This window comes from Poecilia latipinna, unplaced genomic scaffold (assembly GCF_001443285.1).
Source record: "Poecilia latipinna isolate Pla-1442-1.1 unplaced genomic scaffold, P_latipinna-1.0 Scaffold150, whole genome shotgun sequence".
Classification (NCBI taxonomy): domain Eukaryota; kingdom Metazoa; phylum Chordata; class Actinopteri; order Cyprinodontiformes; family Poeciliidae; genus Poecilia; species Poecilia latipinna.
Window position 1 is genome coordinate 386,445 of NW_015112766.1, and position 17,030 is coordinate 403,474.

General features: G+C 43.8%; 1 protein-coding gene across 9 annotated transcripts in view; it reads right to left on the minus strand.

The window, feature by feature from the left end:
- LOC106945570 (SH3 and multiple ankyrin repeat domains protein 2) overlaps positions 1 to 17,030 on the minus strand; it is a 127,752-nt gene that overhangs the window by 16,416 nt on the left and 94,306 nt on the right. For 2 of the 9 annotated variants that reach the window (XM_015029329.1, XM_015029337.1), the window contains 8 exons: positions 15,073 to 15,208; positions 13,937 to 14,017; positions 13,821 to 13,829; positions 12,637 to 12,660; positions 11,807 to 11,845; positions 10,232 to 10,344; positions 8,954 to 9,059; positions 5,410 to 7,918 (listed from right to left, as the gene is read on the minus strand). In XM_015029329.1, coding sequence (XP_014884815.1) covers positions 5,410 to 7,918; positions 8,954 to 9,059; positions 10,232 to 10,344; positions 11,807 to 11,845; positions 12,637 to 12,660; positions 13,821 to 13,829; positions 13,937 to 14,017; positions 15,073 to 15,208 — 3,017 coding nt within the window. The remainder of the gene's footprint in view (positions 1 to 5,409; positions 7,919 to 8,953; positions 9,060 to 10,231; positions 10,345 to 11,806; positions 11,846 to 12,636; positions 12,661 to 13,820; positions 13,830 to 13,936; positions 14,018 to 15,072; positions 15,209 to 17,030) is intronic. The other 7 variants (XM_015029331.1, XM_015029330.1, XM_015029332.1 and 4 more) reach the window with 7 other exon arrangements.

The window sequence follows — 17,030 nt, forward strand, 5'->3', positions numbered from 1 at the left end:
GAGTCCACAGTGGAGACGAGTCCACAGAGGAGACGAGTCCACAGGAGACGAGTCCACAGGAGACGAGTCCACAGGAGACGAGTCCACGGAGGAGACGAGTCCACAGGAGACGAGTCCACAGTGGAGACGAGTCCACAGAGGAGACGAGTCCACAGGAGACGAGTCCACAGGAGACGAGTCCACAGGAGACGAGTCCACAGAGGAGACGAGTCCACAGAGGAGACGAGTCCACAGGAGACGAGTCCACAGGAGCGAGTCGAGGCAGAACCGTGGTGGGGAGCGACAGAGCGATGGAGGCGGGCGGCTGATGAGGCCTGCAGTGATGTCAGAGCGGGTCGGTGTGAAAGCAGACCGCGGTCCGTGCGTCTCTGTCTCCATCTGTTTGACGGTTCACGGATCCGTCTCTCCCTCTGCACATGACCCCCCCGCCCCCACCTACAACCTCATCCTGCTGCCTGGCAACCCTCGCCACGGCAACGTGAAGCCCCGCAGCACAGGGGCAGATAATCTGAGACCCCCACGGCATCCCGAGAGCGAGATGACACGACAAACTGGATCCAAAAACACGAGATTACAGGCAGAGGAACGGACTGGAGGAGGATGAGTTGAACCGGTTTGGTCTGAATGAGATTCAGCACCGGGAGAACAGAACCTACAGCACAGGTGCTATTACACACCCAGTGAGCTCTATCTGTGCTGTTACACAGAGTTAAAGTCCTGAGGGAAACCTCTACGGAGCTAAATTAGGGCCAAATGTTTTCTTAATTTGAAAAACTGAAAATTATGGTTTTGTCTAAAACTTAGAAAATATATTTAAGATAAAAATAAGCATACCAGTTTTTTCCCAGTGATGGGGCGTCTGTGGTAAGAATCAGCTGCCATTTACCAGGGTGATGAAGATGAAACTTGGATGGATGGAGGACCCACAACATAGCCAAGGAAAATAAAGAGGGCATGAGGACAGTTTGTGTTTTCATTTTCATTGAATGCAACGAGCTTCTCCCCACAGGAAGGATCTGATAGCTGCCATCACCAACAAACACGAAACTACCAAGTATTACACTCTTTTCAGTGAGTGCATTACACACTTTTCCCAGTCGTAGGCTCGCTTCTGTCAATGCGCTAATAAAAGAGCTAATTTTACCTTTTAGCTTAACTTTTTCTCTAACTTTAAAAACATTTAGCACACTTAGCTTCCACTAAATAAATTTTTCTGAATAAATTCTTAAGCGTTAAACGTGTTTTAAACTTTCAGTTGAGTAAAGTTCGACAGATGAGTTAATGTTCTGGTTATCGACTTTGAAAAATTCTCCAAGTAGTTAGACGTTTATATTCATGCTCTTATTTTGAAGTGGGTGAAGACTGTTTACACAGCAGTTCTATTTCCTCCTGTAGGAGCCATTTATCCTTTGATATGTATCGCCACCAGGGGGCATATTTAATTTTGAGTTCTGAGTGTCTGATGGGGGGGATGGGTTATTTAAGGTCAACCATCAATTCTGTTCAGGGGTTGTTAATGGGTAGAGGCAAACAGTTTTCTACTGTGTTGGTTTGGATCTAAATGGAAACAGTAAGACAATGGACATTGTTCTGAAAATAAATGACTTTATTTTATGTCAAACGGAAGATCGGCATCATGAATCTTAATTGAGCACACGTAAAACCAACGCCTTTCAAGAACAACCACCAGTAGCCTAAAATATAGGATTTTAGCCGCTACACCTCCAATAAACTCTGCTGATGTCTTGTGTGACCAAAGCTCTACTGTGATCAATGAGGCAAAATCAGCAACAGAGCAAGAAAAACTCAACAATTATAAAACTGGAAGAATGAATCACTTCCTGAAGCGGAAAACATACAGGCAGGTGTGAAATAACAGCCATGTTAATGTTATAATTTAATATGTTGTGTGACAGACACACAGTGGGTATCAACATGGCTGAACTTTAGCTTTAGCTCTTTAGAATTAGCTTACGCTAAATAGTGCATTAGCGTTAGTGAAACGTCTGTTTATGATTAGTGCTTTAGGGTTAGCACAGCTAACCTTTCAGTGTCCACCACTGACTTTTCTCTATTACACAAACCCTATATTTACGACCATCTGTATTGTGTTTTTACCAAAATGCTGTTGATTTAATGTGAACAGCATTTTTAGGTAAAATATTTACTTAGAAAATCAGTGAAGGTGTCAGTACTTATGTCACTTAGTGTGTTTGCATAAAGTTCATTGAACTTTTGCTTTTATACTGTAAACTGTGAACTCAGTGGAGCATCTGGACATGAACAAAGGAAGGCACTGAGCAGCTGCTGGGACCTACCTGTGGAGGTGGGACACACTGGGGGGCATGAAGGAAGAAGAAGAAGTGAAGGGACAACAGGACACTGGGGGAAATGAAGATGAGGAGACAGGAGCTGAAAATGAGTAAAAGGAGGAAACGTCAACAGACACAAACAGGAACATCAGAGGATGGAAACATGAAGGAGGACAAACATGATCCCAGAGAACCTGAGCGCTGGCATCCCCTTTTCTCTCAGCAATGGGACTGTTCATTCAAAATGGATGTGAAAAGTGAATTATTGATGGAGCTTTTTATTCCTGTCTCACATGGTGGGGGGTGAGGGGAGTTAAAGCCACAAGCTGAGCTGATTCATCATCATGTCTCCACATTTACTCCAGGCTGGGAGCCTGATTCCCCCCAAAAGATCTCTAAAGTGTCTTCAGAAAACCTGGAGGATTATGGATCAGAACCATTTAAAAGATCAACAGGAAGCTTCAGCTGCTGGAAGGGAAACGGAAAGAAACGTTTTTCTAAATAAACCAACAGTGTCAGCTGTATTTGCATCATTCCTGCTCATAACAAAAAGTTGATAAAGTGGCACTTTTCTTTAAATTTCATCTCATCGATTCATCGACAGCAAAATCCAATTACAGCCTCTAATCTGTATGGAGCTCTATAAGTGACATTATGAAAATAAATACCTGAGTGAACGCTTTAATGTGTGAATGATTAGTTAACATTTAAATCAAATACATGGATAATTTACAAGTCATAGAATTTGTTTTATTGCTGAATTCAGTAACGCTGAATTAACTTAGTAAATTTTGAGTCTAAATAATGTGAATTCTGCATTTTCTTGTGGATTTCCTCAGTGGACGTTACGTAGTGATGAAGAAAGAAGAGATTTTGCTGAAATCATGCAACCTTAGTGAATTAAAATAAAAATTCATTTGAATTAATTTATCACAGAATTTATTTAACTATAGATTTAATTGCTGTATTATTTAAAAAATCTTGAAACCCTATATTTATCAAATGTATTTAATTCCAATTTGACTTTGGTGTGAAAACTAAATGTTCTGTAATCTCTACTAATTTTATGTTTTTGCTTTTTATATATATTCTTGCAAATCCACACAAATATTTTTGTTGAATGCATCATTCCAACACGCCACCGGGTCAGAAAGACAAGAACAATCTTTGGTGTGGAAGTCGTTACTGCAGGAAGAAAACTCAACGTTTCAGGATTAGTGAGGAGAGTAGAAACAAAGCACCTCTCATCATGCTAACCCATCAGTATGCTAACTTTAAATGCCAGAGGTTAAAGGTCAGCACTGCTAGGCTCAACACATGAGCAACACAATGACAAACTACCAGCTGTTACAGTGGCTTAATAAATATTGAACATATTTATGTTTTACTCTATTTAAATATTTCTGAGGAGGACATCAGCCGTGTAACCTTCAACAGTTTTTATATTTTGAAGTATCAAACTAGAAAAGGTTTTTGGAAACAGCAAAATTCAAAACAACGTCCTCAGTTTTTGGGGTTTTTTCAGCTTTTCTGAAAAAAAGTTACTGTACTAAAGAGGAAGTTTGCAAAGTAAGTTCTGACGTAGCGAACTTTGTCGTCCACTGATGGGTTTGTGTCAAAGCTGAACTTTTTGGAAGTCATTGAACACACCATGATGTAACATGAACAAATCCTGCAAAAAGTCAAGTTTGCACACTGGGAACATCATGGTTTGGGTTCACTTACAGCATGTAGTACTGACACCTTATACAACTGAATGGACCAAAATACTGAGACATTATGGGTGGAAATCTGCTGCCATTTAATAGATGAAATGAGGATAGAAAAGATAAAGAAAGAAAAACAGCAGCCAGAGCCAATCGCCTGAACTGAAGCCTACAGAAAATCAATGGGAAGAACTGAAGGTCAGAGTTCACAGAGGATTTGGGATTTGATGACTGTGTGGAAGAAAGGAGGGAAGGATGAATGGAGAAATGTGCTGGGAGATTCTGATAAGAATCTGAAGATGAAATGAAAATTTCCAAGCAAGGCAATAGTGTGAAACACAAAGCCAAGCAAACACTTAACTGGTTTCCAAGAATGGAAAAGGCTGAGTCAATGACTTATACTCAATTTAAAAACTCTGGAAAGGACCAAGTCTGCACAATATGCCACACATTTACTACAATCTCATTTTGTGGAGAACTACATGGACTGCAATGAATATTGGTTTGTGCTGCTAAGCCTGTAAGATATCTGATGGCACTTGTTTAATTCAATAAACTACAGAAAAGTTGCTTATTTGAAACAAAGTTTTTCAATAAAACCTTGTTGAGGTGGAAAGAATCAGATTTTTTCTCAGTAGTTGGACAAACGAATCAGTGAAGTTTGAACTCAAAGCAGAAGGACATCAACAGTTTTTGATTATTTATCCCAAGTTAGATAATTATCATCACATTCAGCACTGGAAAGACATGAAGATCAGGGAGTATAGAAAAGACCCCTGACTCTTCAGTATGTGAAGACTGGGTCAGAATCACACCTGAGTAACATCTGACTGGTTTCTCCAATCAGGAGAAATCATCTCATTACCAAGAGAGACTTTCCCACAAAGTGAGTTTGATGCTTCTTCTCTGCATCATTCCAACTTTTCATCCATTGTGGAGACAGTTCTTGTGTTCATTACGTATTTTAGCCATTGCAACGAAACATAAAGGAAAAAATAAGAGTTCTTTCTTAAATCCATCCCAAAACCCACAGAGGACTGACTTACGATTGGTCCTGATCTGACGGACGAAGATTTCAAACAAGTAAACCTTGAAGGATTCTCGTTAATTCAAGCAACATCTCAGTTAAGCTAATACTGAATTCAGAAGGAGTTCCTTATCTCAACCCACAAACAATATTTCTTTAGCTGAATTTCTTTGCTGAAGCAACAAACACCAACCTGAGTAAGAAAAGCAAATAACCAAACTATCCAGTCTCCAAAGGACAAACCAATCACTCGAGCTGGGTGTCCCAAACTCCTGAAAGACTCGGTAATTCTCAACGACAAATGTTGAACTTCAAACCGTCACATATTCTGGCAGAAGGAGATTAAGGCATGAATATGTCGTACCTGGATGTGAAGCCCCCTCTGGTCGCAGTGGGGGAGTCGAGGCCCTCTCCTGGCTTGGTCGGCCTATCGCGATTCATGTGCTGCAGGATCGAGCTGAGCTCGGTAATCACCGTGTTCTTGGAGTCTGGTGTGGATGGGGGGCTGCGTAGCTCGGGCGGCTGATCGCCCCACAGCTTGGATGTCCTTTGTGAAGGAGTCCTAGGAGGCTCAGAAGATGAAGGGGGAGGGGGAGGCGCTTGAGGCGGTGACCCATAAGACTCAGGGGGCTCTTCAATGAGAGCGTCGTGATAAAGCGATGTTCTGTTGATGACGGACTTGCCCTTGGGTTTGGGTGGGACAGGGGGCCGGTCCACCAGGAAGGCGTGTCCATCTGCGGTGGCGTAGAGACTCTCCAAAGTGCTGTCGCAGAAGCCTCCCTCTGATGAGAGGGTGGAGATGCTGGAGACAGTGCTGGTGGTTTCCATGTGCTGGGGATCTCCGCTGCTGCGGCTGTCTACCTCCTCGATGCCAGAATCCGCCACCCCGGACTCTGTATCAGGTGGAGCTGGATGGTAGGAAGGGGGCATGTTGTTTAACACGCGTTTGTGGTGATCACTGACAGATGGAGGGGCGTGTGGATGGTAAGGGGGTAAAGCAGGTCCTCCATTCCGTCTCTGTTGCTGAATCATTTCTGCAATGGCGCTGGCCTGGTCATCAGGAATGTCAATACTGTTAGCAAACTCCAGCGGTGGGGGAAGAGGCTCTGAAAATTCAAAATCCTCATCGATGTCGACTGAAGCTAGCGGTGGAGGGGGGATGCGGAAGGGCAGCTTCACTGGTTCTTCCAAAGATTCTCCTAAAGGAACACTTCTTCTCCGTGAGGCAGCTTGCTGAGGATTGGAAATAAGGGTTGGGACTTTGTGAGGGTCAGGCTGGTTAGGGTCCTTCAGCTCAGAGGGTCGGTTGCTCTCCTGCACCTCTACCTCCTGGTTGTTCGTCTTGTTTGTTGTGTCTGTGCTCGTGTGGACCATCAACAGCCCAGTTGACTTGGGCTGTGACGAGTCTGCCACATTTGCTGGCGCACTTTTTCTCTCCTCGACGGTCTGATGCTGCCGCTGCTCCCGCGCGCCGTCAGATTCATACTTCTGCTCTGTCATCTGTCGCCGGAGGCCACCTCGACCCGGCCGCCCCATGGTGGCCGAGGAGATCGCTGCAAAGCTGGTCTCAATCCCCGAGCGTAATTTGGTGTCAATAAAAAGCGGTTGGTTGAGGTCCGGTTTGTGACTCTGCTGAAGTGGCAGGGACTGGGCTTCGTGCGTGGAGGTTTGCTGAACCTGAGGAGGATTTATTGGCTGATTCTGAGGATGGTTCTGTTGCTCTTTCATGGCCCGGTCACGAGCTGCCAAAGCCAGAGCCAGAGGAGAGTTCGGGTCCAAAGGTTTACCAGTGACAGGATGGAGGTAGGTCCCATTAGCCTTGTAGTGGCTCTTAGGAGGAGTGGCTGGGAGACTCACTGGACTGTCCAGATTGGGACACTGGCCTGTTCTCGTGTTCAGAGGCTCCCGAACCACTGTGGGCTCAGGCGTGTTGAAATCTGTCATATTTCCACTGCCACCACCAACAGGGGGTCCAAGCTGCACTGTAGAAGGAGGAGCCAATATCCGTCGAAGGCGCTCATCACTGCTGAACATGCCTTCATCTATGGACTTGGACTGGCGAAGACGAGGGGTCGGTGCAGGGCCACTCATTTCATCATCTCCTATGTCTATTGACTGGAAAGCGATCGAGTGCTTCTTCGCCTCGAGTCTCTTCTCACGGTCGCGCACCGCTCCGGCAATAGCTGCAGCGAACGGGTTGTTAAGAGACAGCGGGTCCTCAGGACGCAACCCTCCGCTCCCACCAACGGAGGGCGTTAGAGGCGGATGTTCTGGCGTAGTGGGTTCAATCTCCATGCTGCTACCCTGGCTGCTTTTGCCACTGCTGCTGGTGGAAGGTTCTTTAACGATGATGGTGGGTATGGGGATGGAGGAGCAGGTCCTTTCGACAGGTGTGGTTGGCATGGAAACCGGGCCTGAGGGACTAGATGGCACATGACACGTTTTCTCTGGACTGTCCTCAACATTTGGCTGCTTCACCAGCATTCCCTTCCTTCTAGCTGGTTTCGCTGGCACATACAGAGTCTTATTGCCGACTTCGGAGTAAGGGTTCTCGGGTACAGGTGTGCGCCCTCTAGTGCGCGTGCTCTCAAACTGCTCAGAGCTCTGGCGGAAATATCCACGTCGTAACCTGCCGACATCGGTGGTCCGGCTGATGGTCGTCACGGCGTTGGGCGAGTTCTGGGTGAAGCTCGGTCGAGTGGTGCCGTAGTTCTTGGCTGTAGGTCCGGGAGCTGAGTTGTAGGCAGGTGGTGAAGGGGGAGAAATCGCTGGGGGAGGCGGGATGTCCTCTGAGGTGTCAGGCATCGAGAGGCTCCGGGAGAACTTGAGCAGGGGAGGCGTGAGGAGTCCCTGTTTATCATCCTCCGACGTACCTTAAGGGAATGAAGCATAGAGAGCCAGTAAGTGATAACCCAAGAGAAGCTGACATCTCTACATCTGACATCATCTTCCTGATGTGAGCTCCAGTTTAACCTTTTTGATCTTAATTTTAAATGTTAAGAGAAGTCTTTATTTTCAGGGATACAGACTCAGATTCTGCACCAGTTTGAGCTCAAACAATCCAAAAACCAGGACTACAGAGGAAGTTCCTGTTGGTTGTTCTCTTCCAGGGGTCAGAGTTCAGGCTTATTTTAGGGTTCGTCTGTTAAACCAAATATTCTGTCTCTTGTTGAGAAACCGGATGGGGTCTGGCTGGCAGACTCTGGCAGCACACATCAGGTGAGAACAACTGGTCAAAACACAAAACCACATTCTGACCATGGATAATACATCTGCAGCTCGTTTCTGTCTTTCTCCACATTGGTCACTAAAACCACACATCGTTCTGCTTCCACTTCAGCATCATGTTATGAACCTTTGTGTCAGTTCATAACATGAAATAATACAATAAAAATGTAAAATTAAAAGAAAATAAAAACATTTAATGTGGTTGTCTGATGTCACATCCTGTCACGTAAAAGAAGCGATGTCTGATTTTTTTCAAGCTGCTGCTTTTCGTACTGTTCAGTCAGGAGTAACAACAGCAGGATAATGTAATTTTTCCTGAACTTGCATTAATTTAAACTGGATTGTAGATGTAAATAGGAGCTAATCCAATCAGATTATCTGATTTAATCAGTTTCAAACTACACATTTGCTCTGTGCATAGTCATGTTTCTTTGCTGTAATAACATTTCAAATCAGACGTTCCTCTGGCTGTTTCAGCAAATGCCTAATGACCGCCAGTGTTCCCCCTGAAAGCGCGCTTTGCTGACCGGATCATTTTAATTGATCTATAATTAGCTGTAAAGTTGCTGCGGCACACAGAGTCGTTCCTCTGAGCCCTGATGGAAAGTCTGACCAGCTGAAAGCTAAAGGACATGCAGGCGAGCCGACGCCCCCACACACCAACTCCACATGGTTCCTACCTATAGACTTCTGCTTCCTCATGGTGCCCTTCTCTGGGATCCCCAGGTAGGCTCCCGGCACAGTGGGCGGCACCACTGCTACTCCCTGGCGGTCGTGATACATGGACTGAAAATCACAATGTTGTTTATGATACAAACAGACACACACTTTTCTGCAGCCCTCTAAGAAGCGGCATTAGCAGAATCTAGTCCAGGGATTTATCCTCATTTATTTATGTTTTCTTCAAAAGCAACCAGAAGCGCTGAATCTGAATTCAAATTAGCGCTTTAGCATCAACTTCTGCTAACTACTGTGCTGGTGTAGTGCTTTAGCGTTAGAAGAACTAATGTTTATGGTTAGTGCTTTAGAGTTAGAGGAACTAATGTTTATGGTTAGTGTTTTAGAGTTAGAGGAACTAATGTTTATGGTTAGTGCTTTAGCATTAGAAGACCCAATGTTTATGATTAAAGCTATAGAGTTAGAGGAACTAATTTTTATGGTTAGTGCTTTAGAGTTAGAGGAACTAATGTTTATGGTTAGTGCTTTAGAGTTAGAGGAACTAATGTTTATGGTTAGTGCTTTAGAGTTAGAATAACTAATGGAATTAGTTCCATTAGTTATTCTGGAATTAAATGAAATCTACATCAGCAGGTCAAATATTTACAGAAATTGGCCACAAATCTCTGATCAGTTCATCCTAAACTCAAAGGACGAATCAGCGCCGAGTTGATGTAAAGCATCACTAGAAAAATAAATTTTATTTCATTGTAATCAACAGCAGGTGACAGAAGAAAAAGTAAATCCCTATTTCTTTCATTTAATCCATGAAAAACAGCAAAAGTAGCAAAACTTGAATGATCCCAATGACCTGCTGGATAAAATCTTTGGTGGATGATTTTTTTTTTAATTCAAATTTATTAAAATGTCATTTTTCGATACCGTTCATCTTCTGGGGAGAGTTTGCTTTGTTCTTCTTAATCCACTTTTCAATCTGTCAAATTTAAAATGTTTCAGTGGTTTGGTACAAGAACAGATCTGAAAATGAGTCAAAAAGCTTCTGAATCTCAAATAAAAGTTAAAGTCTGGCTGACTGGAAAGAGGATACCCAGAAAAAGAACCGAACTGGGATGTTCTGGGATTTTTACTTTTCTACATCATTAAAAACATGGAGGCTGGTTTCAATAATTCATGTTCAGGGCTGTAAAACCCTGAGTTACTCCTATGACACTCATCCTTGTATGACTGAAGTCCAACATGTTTTCACGTTTGTTGCTCCATAAATGAGTTGAAGTGCTTACATTCATGTCGGTGGGAGTGACCAAGCAGCGACTGGAGGGCCGAGGTTTGATGGTGGCGATCTTCGTGTCCACAGGTGAGCTCTTCTGGGCGTGCGTCATCTCTTCCACTTTATCTGCAAACGGAACCGACACGCAGTCAGAACGACTCCGGACCCGCAGCCACGGACGGAGCTTACGGCCCAAACACAAGCCAGTCATTCACAGCGCCCCTCTCTCTGAGCTGTCACACCAAGACTGCAGATGAAACTGGAGTAAATGCTGAGTGGTAATTCTTCTGGAGGGGGGTGGAGGGGGTATGAGGACTTTGATGAGATCATATGCTCAGCCGTGGAAGCCGTGCAAGCTTTTCCAAACAGCCGGCTCAGAAGCATCATCCAGGTCTCAGGGACGCTCCCTCAGAGACCGAAACGAGCAATGCATGTTTGTCTGTCAAGTTTGCCGTTATTGGTAATATTCTGAGGCTTGCAACGCAGGAAGGGCGTCAACGACAAATTTGTCAGAACTGAACCTCCCCACTAGTCTGTGATGATGATGTCATCACGTAAAACTCCTCCTAAATCGTTCTGCTGCTGGAAGAACTAAGTCCCAGAAAAAACCAAGAACTGAATCTTATTTCTATGGGATTTGATTTGAGGGGATCATCCGGTCCTCAGCAGGTCTTACAAAGAGCCGAATACCATCTCACATAAGCAACAAGCGTGACAGAATCACTACAAATTAAACGACAGCGGAGAAGCTGTGACGGAAACTAAGTACACCCCGGTGGCTTCTAACGCAATTAACAGGAGAACTCAGTTTACTACTGAGTTTACTTCAGCTTCAACCTGCAACAGCTGAGCAATGATCACAGAGAAGCAACTGCTGCTCAGCAACCTGGGAGGGGTCAAAGGTCATCTCTAAACTATCATTGGTCTGTTAGATTAGTCTGCAGGGAGGAAGGTTTTTCCCAAGAGGAAAACTTCTCAGTCTTCCTAGGAGTGAAGCAGATTCAGTCCAACATCAGAAACGACCAGAAACCCCAGAGCTCCATCTCAGCAGGTCAAAGGTCAAAGTTGATGAAAGTCTGTAAGCTTTGGTAAGTTTTTAACAGGTTTTGGCGGCTCTCCTTAGAAGCAAAGTGATTTGTGTTTTTATCTAAGGACAGATGAGGGCATATAAACTGAACAGAGGAGGACCAGGAACGCAGCCTTGCAGAACTCCAAAAGTAACTTTACTTTAGCCGACTCAATATCAGAAGCACAAAAATGAAAAACTGGTGCAATACCATTTCAAATATACTCAGGCTTAAAATCTGTGGAAATGAGAAGCTGCTTCACATACAGAGACAAAAATAATTGTTTCCTGTTTAGAAGGTTTTTCATTATGTCACTGTGTAATAAATCTGAGCGATTATGAATTACTTCATTTTCCTCGTTTTAAGACCTGATGAGGACCAGATATGAATTTACTGCGATGTAAAATCGACATGTGAAATACAGTAGGGTTGGAAAGCTTTATCCAGCGACAGACCATGCTAACCCTGATCTCTGCCTGCGCAGGATGGAGGAAGCTTCCATGCATTAAGGGAGTGATTACTTAGAGTCACTTGGAAAACAATCCTCTTCTTCTGCGCATCTACACAGAGCAGAGGAAAGGGCCATCAATGACAGCAGCACCGACACAGAACAGCAGAAAGATACACATTTCATCTCTGTCTCAACTGTCTCCCAGTTGGACCACATGCAGCACAGTTGCCCTGGAAACCAATCTGTGAGTGAAACATTTCCTGGAAGAAAAACACACAAAAAGACAGGAAAACACGGAAAACAGAAAACAAACATGCACAAACACACCGTTTCCAGCACTAACAAACACACACCGACTCCTGCACAAACACACACCGACTCCTGCACAAACACACACCGACTCCTGCACAAACACACACCGACTCCTGCACAAACACACACTGACTCCTCCACAAACACACACAAACACACACACTGACTGCTGCACAAACACACACAAACACACACACACACTGACTCCTGCACAAACACACACAAACACACACACACACACACACACACACACACACACACACACACACCAACTCCTGCAGGTTGTTTCTGAGTCATGAGGAGAAACACTCCATCATCTGGGGTTTTCAGCAAGCAACACGTTTCAGTTTGACATCATTACCAGTTAATCATGCAACATCTGAACCACTGTGACGTTCAGAGCAGCTGTAATCACAGACAGCTTGTAAATCATGCAGGTTGACAAAAAAACACACTGCATGGTTTCACTCTGAGTGAGTCAAATTAAAGAAAACACCAAAATAAGAAAAAAACTGTTAGTTGTTGACGTGGAGGTGAGGCGGGAGGAAGGACAGAAAACCAGAGCAAACATGCCTAAAGGAAACTTACCACCTTTCTTCTTCCTTAATGTGGCTTAAGAGGTGAAGAAAAACAAATCTTCAGAGCAGGAAACAAATTCAAACAATTTCATGTTGCGTTCATCCAGATTTCCTCCTGCAGGATCTCAGTTTATGTTCAGAAAATCAGAGATCACATCTGATCCACTGCTAATTTAAAACCTTCCTGGCTCCCAGAATTCCTTCAGCAGAAACCACAAGTTTACATACCCCCCCCTTTTGTTCTTCAGTCTGAAGTTCATGACTATTTTAGTAATTAATCGCCACCAGTCGACCCACCTGTTCCTTCGGGTCGGTCAAACATGAAACTGCAAAAAACATGAAATCCTACCAAGTATGAATTTCACAAATAACTTTTCAGCAGGACATAGGAGCGGGGGCAGGGGGGGGTCTTCCTGTTATGTTATGTGTGTCGGGGGGGGATGTAAGAGTATAACAGGGAGCACACACAGCGTTCATCGTTGTTTGTTTTTTCTTTCCCATTCATCCCCCCTAGGGGGCGCACCCCACAGTTTGGGAACCTCTGTTATAAGAGAACCAGTCATTTTATATCAGTGTCTTTCTGAAAAGTTATTTGTAAATTAGTTTTATCTTAAGCGTTTTGAGACATTTGCACCAGAAACTAGACTAAATTATTTGTTAAAATTTTGCTTTTGCAGTGCATGTGTGTAATCCAACATATCTGATCATTAGCTCCTATAACTGTGCAAAATAAACGGTTCATCTTCATCGCCTCCATCTGTTGATGGACGGGAGCAAAATGTGACGGCAGGAAACAGAAATACGAAAATATAAATATAGACCAGAGCATCTCTCATCAGCTGAAAGTTTCAGACCAGAAAACCTGTAAAATGTGTAAACCAACATGAAACCATCTGAGTTTAACCCTTCCCTCCCTGACTCGGCCCTCAGCTCCGTCCTCTGGTCTCCGATCCGCTGACTGTCTGCCGACTCAGCGCTTCTCCTCACCACACAGAGATACAACAGGAATAGCTGCAGCAGCACACTGATATCAAGCTTTACAGGCGCAGAGGTCAAACCGCCATGCATGATGGGAACGGCGGGCAGGAGATGAGGAGGGAGGAACGAGCATTTTCCTTCTTTCATCAAGTCAAAACCACAGCAAAGCCTCATTCAGCGCTGCAAGGCAGGAAGCTGCAGGTGCTGACTGCTTACCTTTATCCACTACAGAGGTCAACCAATGAGGAAGAGGAGCAGAGGAAGGACAGAGGTGCTGTTAGACACACTCCCTCACGTTTCCAGCATCAAACAGAAAACCGTGAAGCTCTTACCGAGTTCCTCCAGCTCTGACGTCATGGACTTGGAGCGCATGGACAGGGCGGTGGTGGGGGCTCGCTTCGGCGGCGGAGGAGCTGAGGAAGAGGCAGAGGAGACCGAAACAGAAACCTTTAAAGCGGTGGACACTGCTCACACGGTGGTGGCAGCATCATGCTGCGGATGCTTTTCTTTAGCAGACAGAGAAGCAGATGCAGATTTCATGAGAAGACGGATGGAGCTAATAATCTGATGATTAACTCCATGAAAAAAATTATCACTCTTCATGTCTTCATCACGTTGCAGACTTTTAACTAATCAGTTAAATCTCTTTTATACATTAAGAATGCATTAAAAGATGCAGATAAACACATAATTTAACTCAATTTTAAATAAGATTTTATGGCCTAAAATGCAGTAACATCATTCCTTTAGTGATTATTTGATCATTAGAAGCAAATCTGCAGCTGAAAAGTTCAAACCTTTCTGCAGGCTGAACATCAGCACAGCGTCGGACTGACATGCTGATTATTATTTAATCAACTGATTCATAATTGGAAAGAAAAAGGTGCTTAGGACATTTATGTACAGAATCTGAGCCAGGAGAAGTTAAACTGGAGATCTGAAAAAACTATTTACAGACAAAGATGTTTTTAAATCTTAAATGCAAAATGCTTGTTTCTTTGTACAGTTTTTTTTCTTACTGCTCTGAGTTTGTTGCTCTTTCAACAGATTCAAGTCTGTATTCTTCAGTTAACAATTCATTCATTATTAGATTAGTTGTCAATTATTCCAATAATCGATCCATCATGATTAATCGTTTCAGCCGAAGACGGAGTGAAATAAGTTGGTTTCCAAACTGTCGACACGTCGGCTGAATGCAGACGAACTTTAAAATTTACCACTGCAACATAAAGTCCTGGTCAAACTGTTAAGTTTGTGGTAAAATGTGGAAAAGTTCAAAAGTTCAAGTTTAAAATCAGATGCTTCAGCTGCTCAGTTTCATTTTCTTATTTTACTCTGATCCATTTAGGGAAGAAATCAGATTAACAAAAAGAAGTCTAAGGCGATTAAACTTCAGGCTATTTCTCTTTAAAACTGTTAGCACCAGCAGTCACATGGCTGTTTCCTGGGTGATGAAGTGGGTTCCTACCTTTTTTGCGCGCCGTGTCTTCTGGGTCCAGGTTCCGGCTCACTGTCACCACTTTGATCAGAAGCCGGTTTCCTCCCTGGCGGATCATGTTGACCACCTGCCTGTGGCCCACCTTCACCACGTTCTCCTGGTTCACCTGCCGAGACAAAACGGGTCAGACGGCGCTGCAGGCGCGGACAGGACAGAGCTCAGAGAAAACCTGGATGACAGGAGGAGTTCCACCTCAGAGAAACAGACGTTACTGTCAGTCAGTCTGGGAAGGTTTTACGATGATCCCAAACTATTTTAAGTCCTTTATTCACAAACACAACTAGTACGAGTATTGATGCCGGACAAAGAGAGAGAGCCAGAAAAAAGTCAGAAAAAAACTTGATTAAAAGTTTTGGACTTGAATAATCAATAGTTGGTTTCAGTTCATTTCAAAGATGAAATATTCTAACTGTAAAATAAAAATCAATGTATAATTTCACATTTCTCAATTTAATTATTTTCATACATGTGTTTTGATTAATTACTACTTAATTCTTCCAATATTACAACCTTATTCTAGTAACAGCCAAAACATGGAGGATCTTAGTACAGAAATATTTGGAGTAACTTCATGACAGAACAATTACAAAAAGTCTAATTTCATCTTTCAGTTTGCAGTTTTCTAATGAATCTGGAAAACACTGATCGTCTAGTTTTACAAACCTAAACGTTCAGACTGAACCGGAGCTGCTTTCTCTGTTTTCAGGCTGTAAAGCAGCAGAAGCTGCGCTAACCGACGCTAACAGGCCACAGCAGCAGCCTGGCAGCGCCTGCTGCAGTTTCCCATCATGCCCGGCTTCTCATCGCTCCGAGCTTATCAGACTTCAGCTTCACTGATGAGGAAACTCAGCTGCTGTTTCCACCTTCCACTCCTCACTGAGGAAACTTTAATTAGTTCAGTCTTTAAAAGGAGATTCTTCAGCACAAAGACGTCCTTGATCTAAAAGCTTCTAATAAAACTGGCCATAGAAATGCAAATACGATGAAGGTGGAATGTACTTCTGCTCATCTTCATCAGGGAGGTTGGAGCAGCGCTGACGTCTGAGCAGGAACCAAAACTGAGCAGGAACCAAAACTGAGCAGGAACCAAAACTGAGCAGGAACCAAAACTGAACAGGAACCAAAACTGAACAGGAACCAAAACTGAGCAGGCCTGGCCTCCTGGATGCGTTTGGTCGAATTAGAGCTGGACTGACTGAATCTGAGCTCTGCTGGACGTTACTCTGCTCCTGTCCTCTGCTCTTCCAGACAAGGAAGTGAAGACGGGAAAACCGACCCGGAGAGGAACTCTGGAGAAACGACGGCCAGGTTCAGACATTAGAGGAAACCGTTCAGGTGACCATCTTCACCTCACCTCATGCTTTAATTAATCCTCTGTGTTTCACTGTATTATGCAATGATGCTGAAGGATGGACACACAGAAACACACACTCTGACGGATCGCTATAAGGAACAGAAACGTGTTTCACCAGGCAGATGCAGTTTTTATCGTTTATCTTCAGAGGATCAATAACTTCTCTATTATTTGTTGATCAGTTTTCAAAGAATCTAGTCTGTTCAAAGACAAAATATAATAAATACATTTTGTGGTTTAAGATGCTTGAAATATTTGCTTTGAGTGAAAATAATTGAAATAAAAGAGAAGCTGAAGTCTCCCCTGGAGACCGATCAATGTGTCTGTTATCAGTTTCATGCAGTCAATTAGTGGCATGGATGTGTTTCCGTAGTGACTGTGTGTGAGGGCAGCCATTAAACACACATACGGATCAATCACGTGAGATTTACAGCGAGGCTGAGAAAAACAGCAAAAGAGACGAAACCCTGTAAAAATAAACGCTTTAATCAACAGAGCAGGAACACACACACACACACACACACACACACACACACACACACACACACACACACACACACACACACACACACAC